This window comes from Camelus dromedarius, chromosome 15, assembly GCF_036321535.1.
Source record: "Camelus dromedarius isolate mCamDro1 chromosome 15, mCamDro1.pat, whole genome shotgun sequence".
NCBI classification, from domain to species: Eukaryota; Metazoa; Chordata; class Mammalia; order Artiodactyla; family Camelidae; genus Camelus; species Camelus dromedarius.
In genome coordinates, this window is record NC_087450.1 from 45208578 (window position 1) to 45230884 (window position 22307).

At 44.2% G+C, this 22307-nt stretch overlaps 2 protein-coding genes across 3 annotated transcripts; both read left to right on the forward strand.

Moving 5' to 3' along the window:
* Positions 1-410: 410 nt before the first annotated feature.
* On the forward strand, positions 411-18289 carry PPM1G (protein phosphatase, Mg2+/Mn2+ dependent 1G). Its single transcript, XM_031466761.2, has 10 exons — positions 411-717; positions 12869-12938; positions 13411-13496; positions 13843-13975; positions 14749-15164; positions 15741-15878; positions 16225-16459; positions 16823-16952; positions 17253-17355; positions 17677-18289. The coding sequence occupies exons 1-10, from the start codon at positions 598-600 to the stop codon at positions 17881-17883; spliced, it is 1638 nt and encodes a 545-aa protein (XP_031322621.1). The 5' UTR covers positions 411-597; the 3' UTR covers positions 17884-18289.
* Positions 18290-18800: 511 nt separating this feature from the next.
* On the forward strand, positions 18801-22250 carry ZNF513 (zinc finger protein 513). Of its 2 annotated transcripts, XM_010991246.3 has the most exons (4): positions 18801-19033; positions 19278-19439; positions 20404-20991; positions 21082-22250. In XM_010991246.3, exons 1-4 carry the CDS (start codon positions 18979-18981, stop codon positions 21906-21908), a joined length of 1632 nt encoding a protein of 543 aa, XP_010989548.3. In that variant the 5' UTR covers positions 18801-18978; the 3' UTR covers positions 21909-22250. The 2 variants fall into 2 exon arrangements, with proteins under 2 accessions (XP_010989548.3, XP_064350726.1); XM_064494656.1 differs by lacking the exon at positions 18801-19033 and having other exon boundaries at positions 19095-19439.
* The last annotated feature ends 57 nt before the right edge of the window (positions 22251-22307 follow it).

The window sequence follows — 22307 nt, forward strand, 5'->3', positions numbered from 1 at the left end:
ACTTCATCAGCTCAGAACAAATATTAGTCAACTTTAACTGAACCGTATCGGGCGGGGTTTGCGGTATCTGAAGGCGCGGTGGTGAGAGGGAGCTGACACGCTGGAGGATAGACCGGAAGCGCCAGGTCCCACACAAAAGAGCTTCAGACAAAACGCGAGACGCCGGGGTAGCGGAGCGGAGGCGAGGGACAGCAGAACAGAGGTACAATGTACAAGAAGCTTGCTGGGCCGCCGGGAGCCTGCCGCGGCCGTTGGTGGGCGTGACCGCGCCAATCTCGCGGGAGCGACGGTTGGGCGGGCCGTTGTCCCCGCGGGCGGGGCGAGTTGCTAAGGAAATGACTGCCTACAGCGCTGCGCGGCGCCGCGCTGCGCCGCGCCGGCCGGGCGGGGTCTGAAGCGGCGCCGTTTCCGCTTCCGCTCCCTCTGCTCCCGTCCCGTTACCGCCTCCTGGCCCGCCTCGCGCCTTGCACCGGCACCTTGCGTCGGCCGCGCAGCCCGGCCCGCTCCTGCCACGAGCGCCCGCGGGGCTCTGGCTCCGGCGCCGGCACGGGTCACGCCTCGCTCACCTGCCCCTGAGGCCACCGGCCAGCCGCCGCCATGGGTGCCTACCTCTCCCAGCCCAACACGGTGAAGTGCTCCGGGGACGGGGTCGGCGCCTCGCGCCTGCCGCTGCCCTACGGCTTCTCCGCCATGCAAGGCTGGCGCGTTTCCATGGAGGTGAGGCGGGAGCGGCCCTTAGGCTGGCCGCTGCAGGGCGGGAACCCGACGGAGAAAGGGAGCGGGGGGATGGGGTCATCCCCCGGGAAGGGTCCGAATCGAGAGCCTGCGGCCGCAACGACAGTTTGAATAGACGACAGCGAGAGCGGGGCGTGGGGCGGGGGGAGAGGGAGCTGCCGGTGCTAGGGGACCGTGTGCCAGGGGCCAGCTTGGCGGGGAGGGCTGGGCCATGTGGGGAGAGGCACCTTCCGCCCACTGACCGACCTCCCCGTGCCTTCGCGCCATTCTCTTGTACCATCCCAGCCCTCCAGGCTCATAAACGGTGTGAGGTTTAGTGTGGGAGTATGAAAAGAGGGACTGTTTACCCAGTTATTTGGCTAGAAAGAGGCGAATAGGTGTGAATGACTGTACTTTTTTTTTTTTTTTTAATATGTGATGTGCGAGGTCTCTGGGCAAGGAGTTTGACAGTGAAAGGAAGCCCGGACATACAGATTGTTAATACCTAGTTGCCTGGCCGTGGGCAGTGCATGTTAATTTCAGAGGTTTGCCCTGACCTCCAAGAATTGTCACTAGTTTGTATTCTCTCAGGGCCTTTTTTTGGCCTTTGGAAAATTTGAATTGTGTCAATTATTATAATTACATCTTTATTTTGATTTTTTTTCTCACTCGGGATTTCTCTAAAACTTAGTAATTGTCATTTGCCTGTGCTTGTTGTAGTTTATAGTTTTCTTGATTTTCAATCATTTTATCCACTTTTTGGGGGGATCTTAACGTACAGAAAGCTGACTTTTCTTTTATAGTAAAATTCACTATGTATAAAGGGAAAATACAAAAATTCTGGATAAAAAGGAATAGTATTGGGCAAACGGATGTGAAACTACAAAGGAGAACAGAGAAAACTATGATGGGAAGGAAAGGGAGAAAGACATATGTAAGGTGCGTTTTTGTGAAGAGTATTGTGAGATCTAGGCAGAGGAGCCAGGGAAATGCTCTAATTATGGCTGGGATTGAGGGTTTATCCACTTACTAGGTGGGCTTCAGGTAACAGCCAAATACTATCTCCCTCGAGAATTTCTTCAAATCCCTCACTCCTCCCTGTGGTTAGCTCTGGAATGACAGTATAAGCTTAAATGGTTTGTCCTCAGACTCAGATTTCACACCCACAGCAGACTTTTATCATTAGATGTAAAATTTCAAGAATGGAGAAGATCCTATAGTTCATCTCACCAAGTTTGGCTCCCAAGTTTTACATCTCAGAAATTGAGGCCTGGAGGGGTTAGGATACTTGTGACTTGGAAAGAATCTGTAGGATGAAAATTGTTCAGGACACATGTTGAACACTGTTCTCATCTGTGTCAACCTGAGGTGAAGCATCCATATTTCACTGTGGTGTCCAGTATAGAGCTTACTGGGTGCTTGGTAAATGTGATGTCTGACTGGGAGAAATATCTGGATATAGCTTCCTAAGGAAAGCCATAATGTAAGGCTGGGGTTTGGGTTTTTAGGTAATTTAGAGATTCCATTTCTATGGCATTTTCTGTTAAAATTGTAAGATTTGAGGTGACTGTCTCATCTCACAGTAAGGCTTTTCCTTTAGGTTTCTCATTCCATATTTTCCACTTTCCTCTGCTGTGGTTTTTCTATTTTATTCCCCCATTTCTTTGGTACTCTTTCTAGTTTTCTTTATGAATTGAGTTGCCTGGATATTCAATTTTCCAAGTCGTCGTTTGCTCAGTGATTCTGTACTGTTTGCTTCTTGTCTGCAGGACACTTCCCTTTATTTTTGGTTTTTCCTCTGGTAATTAGAACATGATTGTTTTCATCAGGGGCTGTTTGGTTTGTACAGCTCTTGCTAGGCTATTTCTTAGATCCTTATCTTCCTCCTGAGAGATAACCACTTAGGGTTTTAAAATCTTATGTGGACTCTGAATTTACCTTTGTTTGAATAGTTAAATGTACCTAATCAAATCCTCTTGAAGTCTTGTTTGGGATCCTGTTCTGCTGCGCAAATACTTTTCCTTCTGGCTTTGTTTCCTTTCTCCCTAAAGTATAACAGTTTATTTCCTATGGCAAGAAAATAACTGACTTCTAGCTCTTGAGTGAATCTTATCTTTTCAGAAAATGTACTCCTGTTCCTCTTAACCTTTAGGGCTTTAATTCCACCAACTTATTAATTTTATTGACCTTATTTGCTTGATCCTAATGATTCAGTTGAGGTAAGTTTATCACGCTGGTACACATTATAAAGGCTGCTAAAATCCTGACTGATGCATAGATTCAGCCTTAGAGAGCACTGTTTTATCCCTTCTCTTGAGGCAAGGGTGACAACTATCAATAGCTGGCATTTTATACTTTCTGCCTCTCCAGCCCCTCTTGCTGTGGAACCTCAGGGTGTTTTGAGGAGGGGTAATCAAAATTCCACAGTTGATGTTCCCTTCTCTTCCTTCTCCATGATTTGGAGGGACCTTCAAGCTGGTTGAGGTATATATTTTGGGGGTTAACAGGTAGGTTGTGGAAGGGTGCCTGAGAAATACATATGGAAAGGCTCTAAGATTTTGGTGGCTAATGAGAAGTCCAATTTGAAAACAGTTTTAGTTGATGTAGTTTTAAAGGGACTAGGGTACTTTTAGTTTTTGATTATGAGGTTCTATGGAAGTGCTTCCTATGAGGAGTTAGGATTTTTTTCTATGAAGTTTTTTTTTTTTTTTGTATATTTGTCCCCTTTTAAAGGCAGCATCAATACCTAGAGTAATTTTGAGTAGGCTAGCTGTTTATTGCCACATAGAAGCTTGCTTATGAATGGTCAGAGGGTCATCTAGAATTAAGTATGGATAATGCTGAGCAGAAAGTTCTTAAGATACATGCATGACAGTTTCAATCATTATATTAATAGGGGAAATAGAAAATGAGGTATCACAAACGTGCTGTGGGGTTCCACTTGAGACAGGGCATCCGAGGCTGAAGAGCATGTATTGTCTGATCCTCAGCTTAGTGTCTCATCTCTGTAGCTTAAAGAACTTTTTGCTTGCTGAACCAGATCAGAAATCCTTTGTCTAGGATGTAGTTAAGCAACTTTCATAAAAGGATATCATTTGATTAGCATGCAGTACCTATTTTTCACAATTCAAAGGTAGTATGAAATGATATCAAATGTATGTCCATGAGTATGGAGAAATTGTTTTCTACTGTACTACTCCTTTATAAATTTTCAAGGAGTTACAATCAGAACTTATTTCTCAAGATTTCAAGAATATTTTACTTAAATTATTTCCATTGCTCAATCCCCTAGCAGTTGTTAATGCTACTTCTCAACCCCTGACTCTCTGTTGGGTTATCATCTTGGAATTGTACTTTGGGAAGTAAGGGCTTGAATCTGAGTGTAGAAGTTTAACTTTAATTTATCAGTAGTTCTTGCCATTGTGTACCTGCCATCAAAATTGTGCTGTCTGGAGGCACAAATCTTTTGATCTTAGAGAATCACTGATGTTTAATGACACACTATAAACTGAATACCAATTCTAGTGGAGATGTTTTCTGTTTACCTCTAGATCTAGTTGCAAGATGGGTTATTACCAACTTTTAATCGTATATAGTAATTAAAAATGTATATACATATCCCTTTGAAAACAACTTTATTGAGATATAATTCACATACCATATCCATTTAAAGTGTACATTGTAATCTTTAACATATTCAGAGTTGTGCAGCCATCACCACTATCAATTTTAGAATATTTTCATCACCCTCAAAAGAAACCTTGCAACTATTACCAGTCATTCCCTATACCCGCTCCTCTAACCCCTGGCTACCACTCATTTACATTATGTCTCTATGGATTTGTCTATTCTGAACATTTCATTAAAATATCTCACCTTTTATGTCTGACTGCTTTTACTAAGCATAATATTTTTAAGGGTCATCCATGTTGTATCTTGAGTCAATCAGTACTTCATTCCTTTTTATGGCTAAATAATATTTCATTATCAACCAGTACTTCATACCCTTTTATGGCTGAATCATATTCCATTGTATGCACATTTTGTTTATTCATTCATCATCTGATGATGTTTGGATTTCCATATTTTAGCTATTATGAATAATGATATTATGAATATTCATGTTCAAGTCTTTGTGTGGAAATAAGTTTTTATTTCTCTTGAGTATATACCTGAGAGTAGAATTGCTGGGTCATTTAGTGACTCCATGTTTAACGTTTTGAGGAACTGCCTATTTTCCATAGTGGTTGCAAAGTGGTAAGTGTTGTTTGTTTGTTTGTTTAATATATTCTGGACACAAGTCCCTTATCAGATGTGATTTTGCAAATATTTTCTCCCATTCTGGGGGCTGCCTTTTTGCTTTCTTGTTGGTGTCCTTTGAAGCACAAAAATTTTTTATTTTGATGAAGTCTAGTTTATCTATTAAGAGTTTTATAGTTTTGGCTTTTACATTTAGGTCTGTGGTCCATTTTGAGTTAATTTTTGTATATGGTATAAAGAAAGGATCCAACTTCATTCTTTTGCATCTGGATATCTGGTTGTCCCAGCATCATTTGTTAAAAAGCCTATTACTTTCCCTCATTGAATTATCTTGGCATCGTTGAAGATCAATTGACCATAAATATGAGAGTTTATTTCTAGACTCTTAAATTCTCTTCCACTCATCTATGTACCACACTGTCTTGGTTACTATAGCTTTGTGGTTAGTCTTGAAGTTGGGAAGTATGAGTCGTTCAGGTTTGTTCTTTTTCTTGTTCCTCCTTTTTTGGGTGCCTTGTATTTCCATATGAACTTTAGGATCAGCTTGTCAAATTCCATACAGAAGGCACCTGGGATTTTGATAAGGATCGCACTGAATTTGTAGATGAATTGATGAGTATTACAAAGTCTATAGTTTTCTTGTGATGTCTGGTATCATGGTAATACTGGCCTCATAGAATGAGCTGGGAAGTATTGCCTCCTCTTCTATATTTTGAAAGAGTTTGTGAAGAATTGATACTAATTCTTTAAATATTTGGTAGAACTTACCAGTGATGCCATCTGAGACTGGGCTTTTCTTTGTAGGAAGTTTGTTTATTTGTGGTAAAATGCAGATAACAAAATTTATCATCTTAACCATTTAAAACATACAGTTCGGTAGTGTTAAGTACATTCACATTGTTGTGCAACCAGTCTTCAGAACTATTTTCATCTTGCAAAACTGAAACTCTGTGCCCATTAAACAACTCCTCCACCCCTCCCCACCCCAGCCCCTGGCAACCACCATTCTACTTTCTGTCTCTATGAATTTGACTACGGTGGGTACCTCATATAAAGATAGATTTATCTTTGTGATTGGCTTTTTTCACTTAGCATAACGTCCTTAAGGTTCATCCGTGTTGTAGCGTGTGTCAGAATTTCCTTTCTTTTTAAGGCTGAATAATATTTCATTGTACGTATATACCACATTTTGTTTACCCATTCATCTTTTTTTTTAATCTTTTATTGATTTATAATCATTTTACAATGTTGTGTCAAATTCCAGTGTAGAGCACAATTTTTCAGTTATACATGAATATATATATATTCATTGTCGCATTTTTTTCTCTGTGAGCTACCATGAGATCTTGTGTATATATCCCTGTGCTATACAGTATAATCTTGTTTATCTATTCTACAATTTTGAGATCCCATCTGTCCCTTCCCACCCTGTTTACGCATTCATCTGTTGATGAACACTTAGGTTGTTTCTACTTTTTGGCTATTGTGAATAGAGCTGTTATGAATGTGGATGTATAAATATCTCTTTGAAACCCTGCTGGGAGGTTGAAGATCAGGGAGTCTGGAGGGGGCCCACTTCCTGGTTCATAGATGGCTGTGTTGATCTAGCTGTGTCCTCACAAGGCAAAGGAGCAATCTGAGGTCTCTTACAGTGGCACTAATCTCATTCATGAAGGCTCCTCCCTCACGACCTAATTACCTCCCAAAGGCCCCACCTCCAAATACCTTCACATTGGGGATTAAGTTTCAACATGAGTTTTAGGTGGACACAAAATATTCAGTCTGTAGTACAGTGGTAATACATGCATATAAATTTAAAAGTCAGCTAGTATTACTTGACTTTTTAAAACTAAAAATGTAGCTCCTTTGCCAACCACCTTCAAAGTTTTTGGTCTTGAATTGTAAAGACTTAGATAAATTTATGTATCATAAGTCTAAATGGTTGACCAGTGACATAGGAGCCTTTGTGGATGTATTTATAACCTTAGGAGACTTGACATCAGAAAGGATAACCAAGCCTTTATTAATACGGTTGTCTAGAAGGTCAGAAGGAACTGTGTGATATACAATTTAGTAAGGCAAGACCTAAGAACCCTGATTCAGGTGATCTATGTACTCTGCATCATCTCTTCCAGACCATCTCAATAGTTGTATTATGGTACATGTCTAGGTTTAGGGTAGTAAATGAAGGAGAAGTTATCCCTAAGATACTTGTTCTGAGGCAGCTGGGAACTCACCACCATAAGCAAGTGTGGAAGTCCTGCTATGTTACAGAACATAGTGTTAGGCCCCAGAGCTGTAAAGAAATTTAAGACAGTCTGTCTTCATACTGTTTTAGACTTAGGACTCCCCTTTCCCCTATGGGATGTTGGATTACAATACAAGATAGCATATGCTGAGGGCCAAGTTATTGGTAGAGGCAATAAATATTAAAACAGTTTAGAGTGGGGAATGATCACAGTATTAGTATGATTAAGAAAGATCTCTTGGAGGTGGTGAAACCTTAAGGAAATAATATAAATAAATGGGGAGGAGGAGAGTGGGAGAAGAAAAAAATATTAGAAGAAAAGCGGGTAAGATTGAGGCAGGCACACTTACAACTTTGCTGGGGTAGGGTGGTCAGTGTTGAGTGGAGTAGTGTCTTTCAGGGAGTGGTATCAGGTTATAGAGATGGGTAGGAATGTTGATTGAGTGCCTTAAATTGCCAATAAGTTGTATGGAATTACTCTAACAGTAGCAGTAGAATCCATTGAAGGGCATAGCAATAAGATATTATATTAGGGAGATTAATCTGGCAGCTAGATGTATGTTGGTTAGATTATAGAGGGCAAAGAGTAGAGACAGGAGAGGAGTTAAAATCCTATTTAGAGTAAAGTAGTCCAGGATCATAGTTATGAGGGAAAACTCAGCAGGACTCAGTGATGGGTGATGGAAGACAGCCCAGAAATCAAGGAGGACTGGTATTAGGTGTTGCCTGGGAGAGTTAAGATTCCATTGACAGAAATAAAACCTGTAGGGGAAGCTCTGATTTTTTTGGAGACAGCTGAGTTCCTGTTTACATATGTTAAGTTTGAGGTGGAGAAGGGACATCCTGTAGAAATAGGCATTTGGAGGTATAAAACTACAGTTCTTCACAGAACGCAAGAGAACTTTCAAGAAAGCTGACATGATTGGTGCTGTTTAGTACCAATTTATACAACGGTTGGGGAGAGTGAAGCCTGCAAAATGGCTGTTTGGATTGTTGTTATGGTTATTGCCTGCTCTGTGAAGTATGATCTTGGAGGAAAAGTGTTTGAGATTAGGAGTTTAGAGGAAATGTTAATCTGGGAAGAGAGGAGAAATACTACTTTTGAGGCAGAAGTGAAGGAGAGGTTAGATAAAGCTATGGAGAAATTTTGAGTTAGAATAGGGAAGATGAGGTAGATCTTAAAATATGAGCTTGATCTAAGTAAAGTAGGAGGTTAGGTTAGCTCATCTGAGTGAAAGAATAATAGCTTTGAGAACTTGAATAGTGTGGGAAACGTTGTGACTGGTTGTGGCTAATATATTTAAGAGTCAATGCAGAATAGAGAAAAAAATGCTAAATGGAAGTAGTGACTACAATCAACATGATTTCATGACATTTTATGTCTAGTAATACTTAGTAGCTCTGATTCAAGGGTAAAGAAAGCAATTGGTCAGGTTATACAAGGTTGGATGAGTTTTTCTAGATTGCTGAGAGACAGTGTTAAAATACTTAGCTCTGGCTCAGAAAGGGTCAGAAAGACAGACAAGGGTAAAGGTAGGGAGGCTATGATCCAAGATATAAGAGGGAAATTGAAGTACTTAGAAAAGGTAGAGCAGTTCCAGTGATACAGATCCAAAGCCTCACCAAGAGGTGGAGGAAAAATGTAATGTGGAGTAGTTCTGGGAACTGAGACTTCAAGGCATAAGGTGAATCTTTATTCTGGGCATTCCTCTTTGAGAAAAAGGAGAGAGAAGGAAAATGTGAACCAGTGCTTAATTTCAGAGCAGAATATATATACTTATATAACATTCCAGTTTACAAAGAAGTTTTACATTTTACATCATCCTTTCAACAGTCCTGTGATGATGTTAGTAATGTAGCTACTCTTATTCTGTATATTAGAGGGTAAAACAGAGGCAAACCAAGAGATAGCTGACCAGAGATCACACAGTGTATGGTAGTTTGGCAGTGTAAGGATAATTCATAGGTTTGTTGTGTTGTGGTCATTATTCAAAATGGAACAATACAGCTAGCTGTACAAAAATAAAAATCTTGAAAAGTAGGAAATAATTATTACCCAAATCTCACCCTCCACTAAATGTGATATGTGATTTTCCAGACTTCTAACATATACATACAGATTTTTTTATTTTTCGCTTTTTATCACTTAATATATTGTGAATTCATTTCCAAATGAACCCATATTCATCATTTCTAACAGCTGTGTATTCCATTGGAGAGATGTACTGTCTGTAATCCAATCTATCCATGGAAATTTAGATGGTTATAATTGTTTTTTATTATAAATAAGTCTGTAATGGACATTCTTTTTTCTTTTTTTTTTGTAATGAACAGTCTTTCATATCTTTGTATCCTTGTGCTATTACTCTCATTAAATAAACTTTTTGGAAGTCAAATTACTAGATTAAAAGATATACACATTTGAAATTTTGATACATACTACCAAGTTGTCCTCTGGGAAACTACTAATTTATATTCCTGTTCATCAAAATGTGAGAATGTTTTTATTTTCACTCTTATTACTACTGGGTATTGTTAATCTTTTTCATCATTCTAATTTACACAAAAGGATAATTCCTTGTTTTTTTATGTTCATTTCTTTGATTACTATTGAGGTTAAGTATTTTTTCATATATTCACTAAGGCTAGATCTTCTGTTTCAAAATCACATGGTCTTGTGAGGAATAGATGAGAAAGTCAAAAAGTTTTTTTGAATAGAGGTGTAGGTTCAAAAGAAATGGTACAGCTGTGGTTTAGAATGGCATTGCAGGGCAAAGAAAGACCAGTTGATTCTCTTGTTCCACTGGGAAGTAGTCGACAGGAAGGCTCCTCCTCTCTCCTTTACCAAAAAGGTAGAATTAGTTGGACCAGCATCTCAAATTTTGGTGTATATTGAGTCTTTTAAAAAATATTTAAATTACATTTGAAAAAGCTAAGCATTCCCATGGGTGTCCAGCTCCGATCCGTCTGTCTGTATCCTCATGCCCTCCCACAGTTTACTGCTTTTATTACTTTTCTGTGTATCTTTGTATCTATTCCAATGCTCTCTTACACGAAAAGCAGCTTACTAAATATATTATTGGGTACTTTGCTTGCTTTATTTAACAAAATATCTTGGAAATCTTCCTTTTTTTTTTTTAAGGAAGGCAGTATTTGTGGAACTCCAATATTCACTAAAATGATTTTAATTTAATGTTACTTAAATGTGTGCAAACATAGGACTGAACATAAATTCCATGCCAACAAGTCAAACTGCAAAATCAACAGAATTAAAATCAACATTAATGTGACACAACTGTTTTGCTGAAACTGATTAGATACTCACAGCATGACCTAGGTAGTGACTGCTAAGACAGTTTCTTATGGGTTTGGCATGCCTGTATTGAGCTGTGTCCTATGCCGATTCCCCAACTGCTTTTCTGTCATCCAGCTCAGTCCTCCTCACTTCGTTCTACTTTTTCTTTATTCCACAGCACTACCATTTTTCTATGTGAATTATACCATCATTCTGTATGATTTACCTATTTATTGTGTTTATTGTCTACATCCCTCACTAGAATGTTTTTTATGAAGCACATGTCTCTATTTTGTTCACTGATATATCCTGAGCACCCAGAATAAATACCAGCATATAATGGATACTCAAATATTTGATGAATGAGTAAATGAACAGATGAATTCTTAGGCACATTCAAGTCTGAGAACCACTGGTAGAGGATGCTGGGGCAAAGGACGATCATAAAAGAAAAGAAGGTGCTAAGATGTTGATGAGAGGAAAGGAAGGCACAGAAGAGGGAAGGGATGTCAGCATGGCTGGTTGTGGAGTGGTTGGAAAAAGGAGAAAGGGAGATGACCTTTGGTATGTGGTGCTCTCTAGATCCTGAGGATGAGGCTAAGAGGTAGTTGGTGATGATGGTCTTAGGCCATCAAGGGCCTTCTGTGGAAGCTTACTAGCTTTGGGGGCACTTTCTCCTTGAGACAGAGGGAGATACAAAGATAGCTTTTTTTTTTTTTTTTTTTTTTTTTTTTAATGAAGTCCAATGTGCTATCCATTGTGCTATGGAGCCACCTTTTTTTTTTTTAACTAGAGGTTAGGACTTTTTTTTTTCGCATGCGCTAGAGCTTGCCTATTTATTTGCATTCTTTTATTGAAGTATAGTCAAGGAAGTAATGTGTCAATTTCTGGTGTACAGCATAATGTTTTAGTCATACGTATACAGATATTCGTTTTCATATTTTTATTATAGGTTGCTACAAGATATTGACTATTGTTCCTTGTGCTATATAGTAGAAACTTGTTGTTTATCTATTTTATATATAGTAGTATCTGCAGATTTCAACTCCCAACTTATCCCTTCCCACCCCTCAAAGGTAGCTTCTTTTAAATGCTCTCCTTCCATACCTTAAAATAACTAAGTTCTTTTCTAGACTTGTATAATGATGGCATAGTCTTATTTAGGGACAACAGAACTATTGCACTCAAATCTCTTATCAATATAATTAGAAAATTTTAAATGCTAATACCTGAAAGACCAAGAAGAACTATTAACTTTACATAAGGATACTTAATCAAAGTAAATAGCTAATTATATCCTTTTTGTCTGTAGAGAGTACTTGAAGGTGGGGTAGTTTTCCAAGATGAGGCAGAGTAAGCTGTGGTACCCTTTTAACTAGGTCTGATGGTCTTGGCTGAACTTTGGCTTAGCCTGGAACATTAGTTTAGGGTGGCAGAGTTTTATTATTAGAAGAATTTGATCAAACACAGCCTTCCAAACAAAATGTTGATGTGGCAGGACCATTGCATATTTCTCCTCAGGTGTGCTGTGCCTTCAGAGTTGAATGAAGTCTCAGTTCCAGGTGGGGGTAGAAGGTGGGAAGGCTGATTACATGGGGCACTGTAAATTCCAGTTAACAAGTACTAAACAGTGTAGTTTAAATAACTATTTGTTGGAAGGATATTTGTTCTCCTGTAGATGTATCCTCCACCTAGCCTAGGGGTAACTTCTTAAGTGAGTTAAACTTTAAGAGAAAATGGGAATTAATTGTTTAGATGGTGCTTTTTGTTGGGGAGAGGGGGTGTAATTAGTGTATATCTTTTCAAATTTCTAGTGCTTTCACTCAGGCTGTCTTAGGACTCTAGAAACTTTTCAGGTTGGTGATGCCCTCTGTCACTTTTTGCTATCTTCCCTAACATTTTCTTCCTTGAAGTTCACTGATTCATAGAATGGGTCTGGAAGTGACTTTAAAGATCCTTTATTCTGGTTCTTCCCATAGTTGCCACAAATCCAAAAGGGTCAGGTCTAGAGTTCCAACATCCAAACATTCTGCCATCTGGACTGAGATCTCCTAGGCTGAGGCTGCTAGACTGCAGAGGTAGTGACCTGATTCATCTCTCTCTCTCCCTTCTTCCCTTCCTCCTTTTCCTTTTTTCCCCTCCCTTCCCTCCCTTGCCCCCCTTCCTTTCTTGTTCCCCTGTACTGTTCTCATTTTATCATCCCATCTTCCTTTCTTATTTCTAGGCCATGTGGGGCAGCCAGGGAAGGGTTAGTGAGATTAAGGTATGAAGGTGATCCTTATGACCTGAATGCACAAGGAAGAATATCCTTTGACTCTCAGAAATGCTGATCATGCTCTTCTTTTTCCTAGGATGCTCACAACTGTATTCCTGAGCTGGACAGTGAGACAGCCATGTTTTCTGTCTATGACGGACATGGAGGTAATTTCAGCAGATCATATTAGTAATATTTTAGGAACCCCCCCTCCCCCCAAATTTCAGGTCCTTTGTTCTTTTATTTTCTAGGGTTCTGGTCCTCAGATATCATTTCCTGCCTGGTGCTGTTTTTCTGTTCTGCCATTCTTTCTTCCCAGTAGGGTATTGTATTAGTAGGCCTTGGTTTAGTCTAAGAAGCTTCTTCCTACATTAGCATTTAACTTTATTTCACTGAAAACTAAGTATACAGGTGAGAAGAGCCAAGGGATGTATTAGCATGGCCCTGAGAGATATGATGGTGAAATCCATTTTCTGGGTCAGAACTTCCCAAAACATTGTCTTTCAAATAGGTTTCAGTTGTGCTAAGATATTTTATCTCCCCAACCCTTGGAATTCACTCTAATATGGTATATTGATACTATATCACTTTCTATGTGTGAGAAGCAGTGCTCTCTGGGTGACCTTACCTTTCTTCTAGGGGAGGAAGTTGCCTTGTACTGTGCCAAATATCTTCCTGATATCATCAAAGATCAGAAGGCCTACAAAGAAGGCAAGCTACAGAAGGTCTGTCTTCCCACACTGTTCATTCTCCACTTCTCTAGACTTTCCCTTGTTTTCCAGTCCTTGGCTTTTCCTTTTTCATTGCCACCTAGCTTCTCCTTACTGTACTTCCTCTTAAAGAATTCTGTGCCTAAAATGAGTTACTCCCACCTGGGCCTTTTTAGAGCTGCCTTATTGATTCCCAAGTCTCTGAGCTGTTTTTTATTTACCTATGAGTGTTTCGTAGTGTGGCAGATCATTCTCTAATTTGCATCCCATCCTTGTGCTCAGGATTGTATTTAGGCAATTGATTTTGTACTCCTATGTAATTTTTCCTACACTTGCCTCATATTATTTTGCATATATTCAGGCTTTGGAAGATGCCTTCTTGGCTATCGATGCCAAACTAACGACTGAGGAAGTCATTAAGGAGCTGGCACAGATTGCAGGACGACCTACTGAGGATGAGGATGAAAAAGAAAAAGTAGCTGATGAGGATGATGGTGAGTGTGGTGTCCCTTGTTTGAGAGGAAATCAGCATACTAAAGAACTATTCTATTTTTAGTTAAGCAGTAAAAAATTTTTTTCTTTAAAAAAATTTTTTTAACACTTTTATTGTGGTATGGTTTCTGTACAGTAAACTACACATTTCAAATGTTAAAGAACTATTCTTTAATATATATTGTTTATGTGCCAATACTGAGAGAAGATGGTTTCCTAGGGACCTGGGAAGTCCTCATGTACTACACGTGGTTATGAAAAGGAGAGAGAGAATTAACCTTTGTTGAGTGCATAGTGTAGTTGTGAGCATTTCTGTATACATTATCTTTTGTCTTTGTGATTGATCTTTCTGGTTCCTGTTAATGTTTACGTGATCTTTTTTCAAGACTGTATGCGCCAATACCCATAGCCGTCAGTCGTTAAGCCTGGGCCATAGGCCTGGACTAGTACTGTGGACTTCCTGGGTCCTCAGCCAGAGTAGGATTTCCACCTTACCAATAAAAAAATGAGAAGTGATAGGGAACATGTAGTAACTAGTGTTCCTTTGACTAAGAAGAGGGGTGAAAGACAAAGACCCAAGGAAGTCTCTGGAGGCTGATATGGCTTGAGAAGGAAGCAAAAGGGTATTCTTCTGAGATTTGATAAATGAGAGGAGGCTTAGGAGTGGGAGGTGGTGGGAAGTTGGAACTCAGGTCTCAAGGGCTGTGGAGGTAGTGAGGGACTGATTCCATGAGGAGTCTGGCATGGGGGCGCTGATTTAGCCTCTTCCCTACAGTGGACAATGAGGAGGCTGCACTGCTGCATGAAGAGGCTACCATGACTATCGAAGAGCTGTTGACACGCTACGGGCAGAACTGTCATAAGGGTGCTCCCCACAGCAAATCTGGAGCTGGGACAGGCGAGGAACCAGGTTCTCAGGGTCTCAACGGAGAGGCAGGACCTGAGGACCCATCTAGGGAAACTTCTTCAGAGGAAAATGGCCCCACAGCCAAGGCTCACATGGGCCTTTCCTCCAACTTGGAACGTGGGACTGAGGCAGGCCAAGGTGGTGAGCCTGGCACTCCCACTGGTGAGGCCGGGCCTTCCTGCTCTTCAGCCTCTGACAAGCTGCCTCGAGTTGCTAAGTCCAAGTTCTTTGAGGACAGTGAGGATGAGTCAGATGAGGCAGAGGAGGAAGAGGAAGACAGCGAGGTAAGGACCTGTTACGGGCAGATAGATGTTGAAGTTGTAGAGGAGGACTTGTTGGGTTGCCCTCTATAGCTTTGTACTCTTTTCTGTCTTTTATTTTGACGTCATCCCCCAACTATATTCTAAGCTTTTCTTGAAGTCATTATCTCCATCAACACAGGTACCATTAGCCCTCTTAACCTCTTCCTTTGTTCATATTATAACAAATAGATCTAGTTCTGGCCTTTCAGAGTCTGTATCCTAGATAGAAAGCAAGATGATGGTTGTTACTTTGGATATTTGGGTGTTTCTTTATGTGGGCAGTTTATTTTCGAGTCCTGTTGTTTGGAAGCTGCTTTTAGCTGACAGCCCTGACTTTTCCTATGGTTTCCTGCTAGTGAATTGCTGAACCTAGTTCAGGTTGTACCATCCTAGTCCTCTCCTCCTTCCTCCACATTTTCCCATTATTATCATATATTTGCATCTTTCTGTGGTTTGAGAATCTGTGTTCAGTCAAGGCCTCTTGGTTTTGACTGTGAGTTGGGGGAGGAGGGGAAAGGGGGTCAATCCCAGTCTCAGTAGCCTGGGATCGTCTGGCAGGAATGCAGCGAGGAAGAAGATGGCTACAGCAGTGAAGAGGCAGAGAATGAGGAAGATGAGGATGACACTGAGGAGGCTGAAGAGGATGAGGAAGAAGAGGAGGAGATGATGGTGCCTGGGATGGAAGGCAAAGAAGAGGTGTGTGGGGAACAGGAGCAGTGAGTCTGGAAAAGCTGAGAGGCCAAATGTGAATCCTCTGATTGTGATTTTGGGAGAGGGGTCCCCTTCCTATCTTATCACTGGAGTCATACTCATGAGGGGATTTATCCTGCAAGGGGGACCGGGTATTTCAGATAGAATTGTCTCTGAAAAGGGAGGGAATGTGCTGTAGTTTCAGAAGAGATTAAATCTATGCTCCTCTTGTCTGTTAAAGCTCTCTTGGTGGTCCTTGTGAGAGGAGAAAGCATAGGGGAATGGTTTGGGGAGCACTGATAAGGAGCTGGTGTCCAGAAGCTCCCATCATGCTCCCTTTCTTCCTTTTAAGCCTGGCTCTGACAGTGGTACAACAGCAGTGGTGGCTCTGATACGAGGGAAGCAGTTGATTGTAGCCAATGCAGGAGACTCCCGCTGTGTGGTGTCTGAGGCTGGCAAAGCTTTAGACATGTCCTATGACCACAAACCGGAGGATGAAGTGGAGCTAGCACGCATCAAGAATGCTGGTGGCAAGGTCACCATGGATGGGCGAGTCAACGGTGGCCTCAACCTCTCCAGAGCCATTGGTAAGGGCCAGGAAACTATTGGAAATACTTCCGAGGTCTTGTTCTCTGTTCCAGTCTACCTATAGTAAATTGTAACCTTCATAGCCCTTGTGTCTTTCCAGATACCTTTGTATCTACTACTTCTGCCCCTTAAACATCTGTGAAATAGGGAAGATAGGTATCATTTCTGGATGATGAAAAGTTTAGTGACTTAAGGCTCAGTAACCCAAGACAGGACTGAAAGCAGAAAAACTAGAACTCAGTTCTCCATTCCATTAAATTATGGAACTTTGTTAAGAAGGGAAGGGAATAGCAGGGTTTGACTGGCCTTGAACACAAATCAGTGCTCAAAGTATACATCAACCAACCATTCCTTTATTTCAGGAGACCACTTCTACAAGAGAAACAAGAACTTGCCACCTGAGGAACAGATGATTTCGGCCCTTCCTGACATCAAGGTGCTGACTCTCACTGATGATCATGAATTCATGGTCATTGCCTGTGATGGCATTTGGTGAGCACCAGCAGAACACCCTAAGATTCCCTTTTTTCCCCCGCAGCATTACTTCTCTTTTAGGGCTCTTAGCTGCTCTATCATCCTTCTAGTAGCTGCATTCAGTCCCTTTTCTTAAGCTGCTCTATAATGAGATCCTAGATAGGCAGCTTGGTGTCAAGACCCCCAAGCCTAAGGCAGAGCTGAGGACATTCTCTGTGGGTGTTTACCTGGCCCTGGCCATCTGTCACCTCTATCCATACTCCCCTACTCTGCCTTGGTGGGACTAAAAAAGATTCTAACTGTTGTTTTTGACCCCAGGAATGTGATGAGCAGCCAGGAAGTTATAGACTTTATTCAATCAAAGATAAGCCAGCGTGATGAAAATGGGGAGCTTCGGTTATTGTCATCCATTGTGGAAGAGGTAAGTCCTAGGGTGGAGGAGAGAGGGTATCTGGTCTGCGTATGCAAGTTTTTCTCTTTTGACCTGAGTTAAGGCCAGAGCCTGCGAGAATCACTAATTACTGACAAATACTAAACCCTGACTAGAAAATTCCACCTTCCCTCATTTTCCCTGACTTATTCTTACGCCTCATGGACTAGCAAGTGGCTTATTTTGTGATACCTGTTGCCCATTCCCCTCCTTCTGCCACCCTGTTTCAGCAGGGCCAGCCCTCTTGTGGGACTTTAGATTCCCAGAAAGGTATTCAAACACTGAAGCTGAGCTACCCCGTCCTTTTTGTAGCTGCTGGATCAGTGCCTGGCACCAGACACTTCTGGGGACGGTACAGGGTGTGACAACATGACCTGCATCATCATTTGCTTCAAGCCCCGAAACACAGCAGAGCTTCAGCCGGAGAGTGGCAAGCGGAAACTGGAGGAGGTGCTCTCTGCTGAGGGGGCTGAAGAAAATGGCAACAGTGACAATAAGAAGAAGGCCAAGCGGGACTAGCAGTTGTCCAGACCCCTGCCCACCTAGACTGTTTTCTGAGCCCTCCGGACTGAGACTGAGTTTTGTCTTTTTCCTTTAGCCTTAGCAGTGGTTATGAGGTGTGCAGGGGGAGCTGGGGGGCTTTGCTCAGCCCATTCCAAAGAGGGCTCTCCCTCCACACAGCAACCTGGGAGCCTCTGCTGTCCTCCCCAGCCTCCTCCTTGCTCTTTGGGGCTCTTCACCGGTTCTGTGCCTGTGCTCTGTTGTGTTGGAGGGAAGGACTGGTGGTTCTGGTTTTTACTCTGTGAACTTTATTTAAGGACATTCTTTTTTATTGGCGGCTCCACGGCCCCCAGCCGCTTGCACCTGATCTGTTGTACACTTTCAATCAACACTTTTTCAGACTAAAGGCCAAAACCTAATCGTGCCCATGGTGTCCTTTTTTCTCTCCTGCCATTTCTGTCCAGGCCACTCACCCAGGGTGCCCTGGCTCCATACTAACCCCACCCCCCCATCTACCTAGTGTATGTGCGCGTGTGCATAAAAGTGAGAGGGGGCCCGGGTATTGTAACTCCTCGAGACGCTGCCAGGCTCACGCCGTTCACGGCTCATCCTCACACAGATCAGGGATGATTTCCTCGTTACTGAAGTGAAAGGTTAGGATCGGATCGCCGCCCTTGTAAGACTGAAGCCAGGGCTGGGTTTCTCCTGCTCTCCCTGCCAGCCTCGTTCTAGCTGATCCCTGATTGGTTCGTCCGCTTGCTTTCGTCACAATCACTTCCTGGTCACGCTGTGGACGCTTTCTCTGCTTCTGCTTCCCACGGACTACGCGTCCCGTGTGGCTCTGCGGCAGCGGAAGCGGAAGGGAGTACGGAGGTACCAGCTGGTCTCCGTAGGGGGGGTAGGGGGCTCCATGAATGGACGCGGCGGTGGCGGCGGCGGCAGCGGGAGCGGCCTGAGCTGGGCGCCGGGGCCGGCGCCGGGGGCTGCCCGGGGCCCGCGCCGCTGCATGGGGGCGGCTCGTGGGCCCTGAAAGGAACAGCGGGCGGGCCGAATTGGGAGGGGCGGGGCCGGGCGGCCGCAGGCCGGAGGCGCGTCGGGCTGGAGCCGGTCACGATGCCCCGAAGGAAGCAGAGCCACCCGCAGCCCGTGAAATGCGAGGGGGTCAAAGGTCAGGGGTCAGGGGCTTCGAGGTGGGGAGGAGCAGGGGTGGGGTCAGTGGCGTGGGTTCAGGTCGGGGTGGAGGGGGGACTCTTGAGGGATGAGGTGGGCGATGTGGTCTCCTAGTTTCCTACTAAGGGAACCCGAGAGGGTCTACGAGTGTGGGAAGTACGGTCTGCGAGGGCGGGCTCGCTGGGTGCGGATGATGGGCACGGTTCCTGAGGGGGAATCTTCAAGCCCCTTCCCCTCTTCAGTGGATACCGAAGATTCCCTCGACGAAGGACCTGGGGCCCTGGTATTGGAAAGTGATTTGCTACTAGGCCAGGATCTGGAGTTTGAGGAGGAAGAGGAAGAGGAAGAGGAGGAAGGTGACGGCAACAGCGACCAGCTCATGAGCTTCGAGAGAGACTCTGAAGGTGGGTTTGGGGGAATTAGTTAAGGAATAATGACTGCTTTAACCCCAGCCTTTAGGTGGCGGTTTAGGGGTTAGTGCCAGTAAGCAAAACACCGTTTCCTACCACAACCTAGGGCTGCTTTAGTTTAGATTTGAGCTAGATCTCTTCATTTGCCTATTGGTCCATAACTTTGTTGAGAGGTAGTCCTGGGGCCTGGTCCAGAGGTGGTATGAAGTGGACAGTGGCAGAATCACATAGAGCAACTGGTTAAAAGTAAATGCTTTTTTAATAACCTTGCCCCACTCCTTAGCTCATTCCTTATATGAGTTTACTTTTAAAAAGTTCAAGGAAGCAACCTCATTAAAGCTAGTAATCTAGTACTGTCTAATCTAACTCTTTTACCTGCAGCATAAGCCCCTTCTGTGTTGAAGTTTTAGTCTCTACCCTTAAGTAGCCTTCCACGTTCCTCTTCCCTGTGATCTTAGCATCACCCCATCCTAATTTGCTGCACTCCTTAACCACTTATGCCACTTACAAAGGTGTTTTTGAGTCACTGAGGGAATCCACGTGAAAAAGAGAATCCATCCTTTAGGCTTAAGAGTGATATTACATGCATTACTCTTTCCTTTTCCCTCCAAATAATTTTTATTTTATCATCAGCTGCAAGAGACCGTGCTGTATGTAGCTTAGAAAAAAATCTCAGGTGTCTGTCTTGTGTATTTTTACTTTCTTATCCCAAGAATCAGTTAATTACTTAATTATTGATTCCACTGTGAACCCATGATCTTTTTCCTTTCACTGGACTTATATATAACTGTCATCAGTAGGTCAGTCCAGGCTCAGAGGTAGATAATTCACATTGAATTTTTAGGATCTCTGAAGCGAAGGGTGGATCCAAGCAAGTAGGGAGACCACAAGCGAGAAAGGGAATTTGGAGCCTGGTCCTACCCTGTGTTGATGTCTCTTCTCATGTCTGTCTCACCAGGAGACTCTCTGGGGGCCAGGCCTGGGCTTCCCTACGGGCTGAGCGACGACGAGTCTGGGGGCGGCCGGGCACTAAGCACGGAGAGTGAAGTTGAGGAGCCAGCCAGGGGTCCAGGGGAGGCCAGGGGTGAGAGGCCAGGCCCAGCCTGCCAGCTGTGTGGGGGGCTGACAGGTGAGGGGCCGTGTTGTGGGCCAGGAGGGCCGGGTGGGGGGCCCCCGCTGCCCCCACGGCTACTATACTCATGCCGCCTCTGCGCCTTCGTGTCCCACTACTCGAGCCACCTGAAGCGGCACATGCAGACACACAGCGGGGAGAAGCCGTTCCGCTGTGGCCGCTGCCCCTACGCCTCAGCCCAGCTCGTCAACCTGACGCGACATACCCGTACCCACACTGGCGAGAAGCCCTACCGCTGTCCCCACTGCCCCTTTGCCTGCAGCAGCCTGGGCAACCTGAGGCGGCATCAGCGCACCCATGCAGGGCCCCCCACTCCTCCCTGCCCGACCTGTGGCTTCCGCTGCTGTGCTCCACGTCCAACTCGGCCTCCCAGTCCCACAGAGCAGGAGGGGGCAGTGCCCCGGCCACCTGAAGGTAAAAAGCCAGGGACCAAAGAACCTGGGACATGGGTGGGTGGCCTTAGGAGTACTTGGATTCATAGTGCAGGTCTCGTTGTTCCCACAGATGCTCTGTTGCTTCCAGATTTGAGCCTCCATGTGCCACCAGGTGGTGCAAGTTTCCTGCCGGACTGTGGGCAGCTGCGGGGTGAAGGGGAGGGCCTGTGTGGGACTGGATCAGAACCACTGCCAGAGCTGCTGTTCCCTTGGACCTGCCGGAACTGTGGACAAGAGCTGGAGGAGGGGGAGGGTAGTCGGCTGGGAGCTGCCATGTGTGGGCGCTGCATGCAAGGAGAGGCTGGAGGGGGTGCCAGTGGGGGACCACAGGGCCCCAGTGACAAAGGCTTTGCCTGTAGCCTCTGCCCCTTTGCCACTCACTATCCCAACCACTTGGCCCGGCACATGAAGACACACAGTGGTGAGAAGCCCTTCCGCTGTGCCCGCTGTCCCTATGCCTCTGCTCACCTGGATAACCTGAAGCGGCACCAGCGTGTCCACACAGGAGAGAAGCCCTACAAGTGCCCCCTCTGCCCCTATGCCTGTGGCAACCTGGCCAACCTCAAGCGTCACGGTCGAATCCACTCTGGGGACAAACCTTTTCGATGTAGCCTTTGCAACTACAGCTGCAACCAGAGCATGAACCTCAAACGCCACATGCTGCGGCACACAGGCGAGAAGCCCTTCCGCTGTGCCACCTGCGCCTACACCACAGGCCACTGGGACAACTACAAACGCCACCAGAAGGTGCATGGCCATGGTGGGGCAGGAGGGCCTGGCCTCTCTGCCTCTGAGGGCTGGGCCCCACCTCACAGTCCCCCCTCTGTTTTGAGCTCTCGGGGTGCAACAGCCCTGGGTGCCACTGGTAACCGTGCTCTCCATACAGACTCACCCTGAACTAGGTCTTTCTCCCCCAGGCTCTGCGGATTAGCCCTGACCCTCCTGTATGTTTTATACAGATGGACCAGAAGCCACCTTCTTCCTCCCCCGCTGGCCAGGGGCTCCTCACAGACTAACCTAGGCACTATATGGACCAGCCCAAACCCCATGGGCAGGGGGCCCATATGGACCAGGGGGCCTTGCCTTGACTGATGCACATCATAAGCTCAGTGGGAAGGGCCCTGCATTCACCTCCACTGCTCCCAGGGGCAGTGGAGGAACTGGCTGGGGGACTGCCCAGCCTCACACCTGTTTATTTAACTTATTTCAGTGCTTTATAATAAAGGAGACACTAACAAAGCCATGTCTATGCTGAGTTGGCAATGGCAAGCACAGCTCGGCCTCACCCTTAGCATA

Coding starts and splice junctions, on each gene's coding strand:
- PPM1G (XM_031466761.2), top strand. CDS start 598: ATGGGTGCCTACCTCTCCCAGCCCAACACGGTGAAGTGCTCCGGGGAC. Junction 13,497..13,842: donor AAGAAGGCAAGCTACAGAAG/GTCTGTCTTCCC, acceptor GCATATATTCAG/GCTTTGGAAGATGCCTTCTT. Junction 13,976..14,748: donor AGTAGCTGATGAGGATGATG/GTGAGTGTGGTG, acceptor TCTTCCCTACAG/TGGACAATGAGGAGGCTGCA.
- ZNF513 (XM_064494656.1), top strand. CDS start 19,124: ATGAGGTGGGCGATGTGGTCTCCTAGTTTCCTACTAAGGGAACCCGAG. Junction 19,440..20,403: donor CTTCGAGAGAGACTCTGAAG/GTGGGTTTGGGG, acceptor CTGTCTCACCAG/GAGACTCTCTGGGGGCCAGG. Junction 20,992..21,081: donor AGTGCCCCGGCCACCTGAAG/GTAAAAAGCCAG, acceptor TTGTTCCCACAG/ATGCTCTGTTGCTTCCAGAT.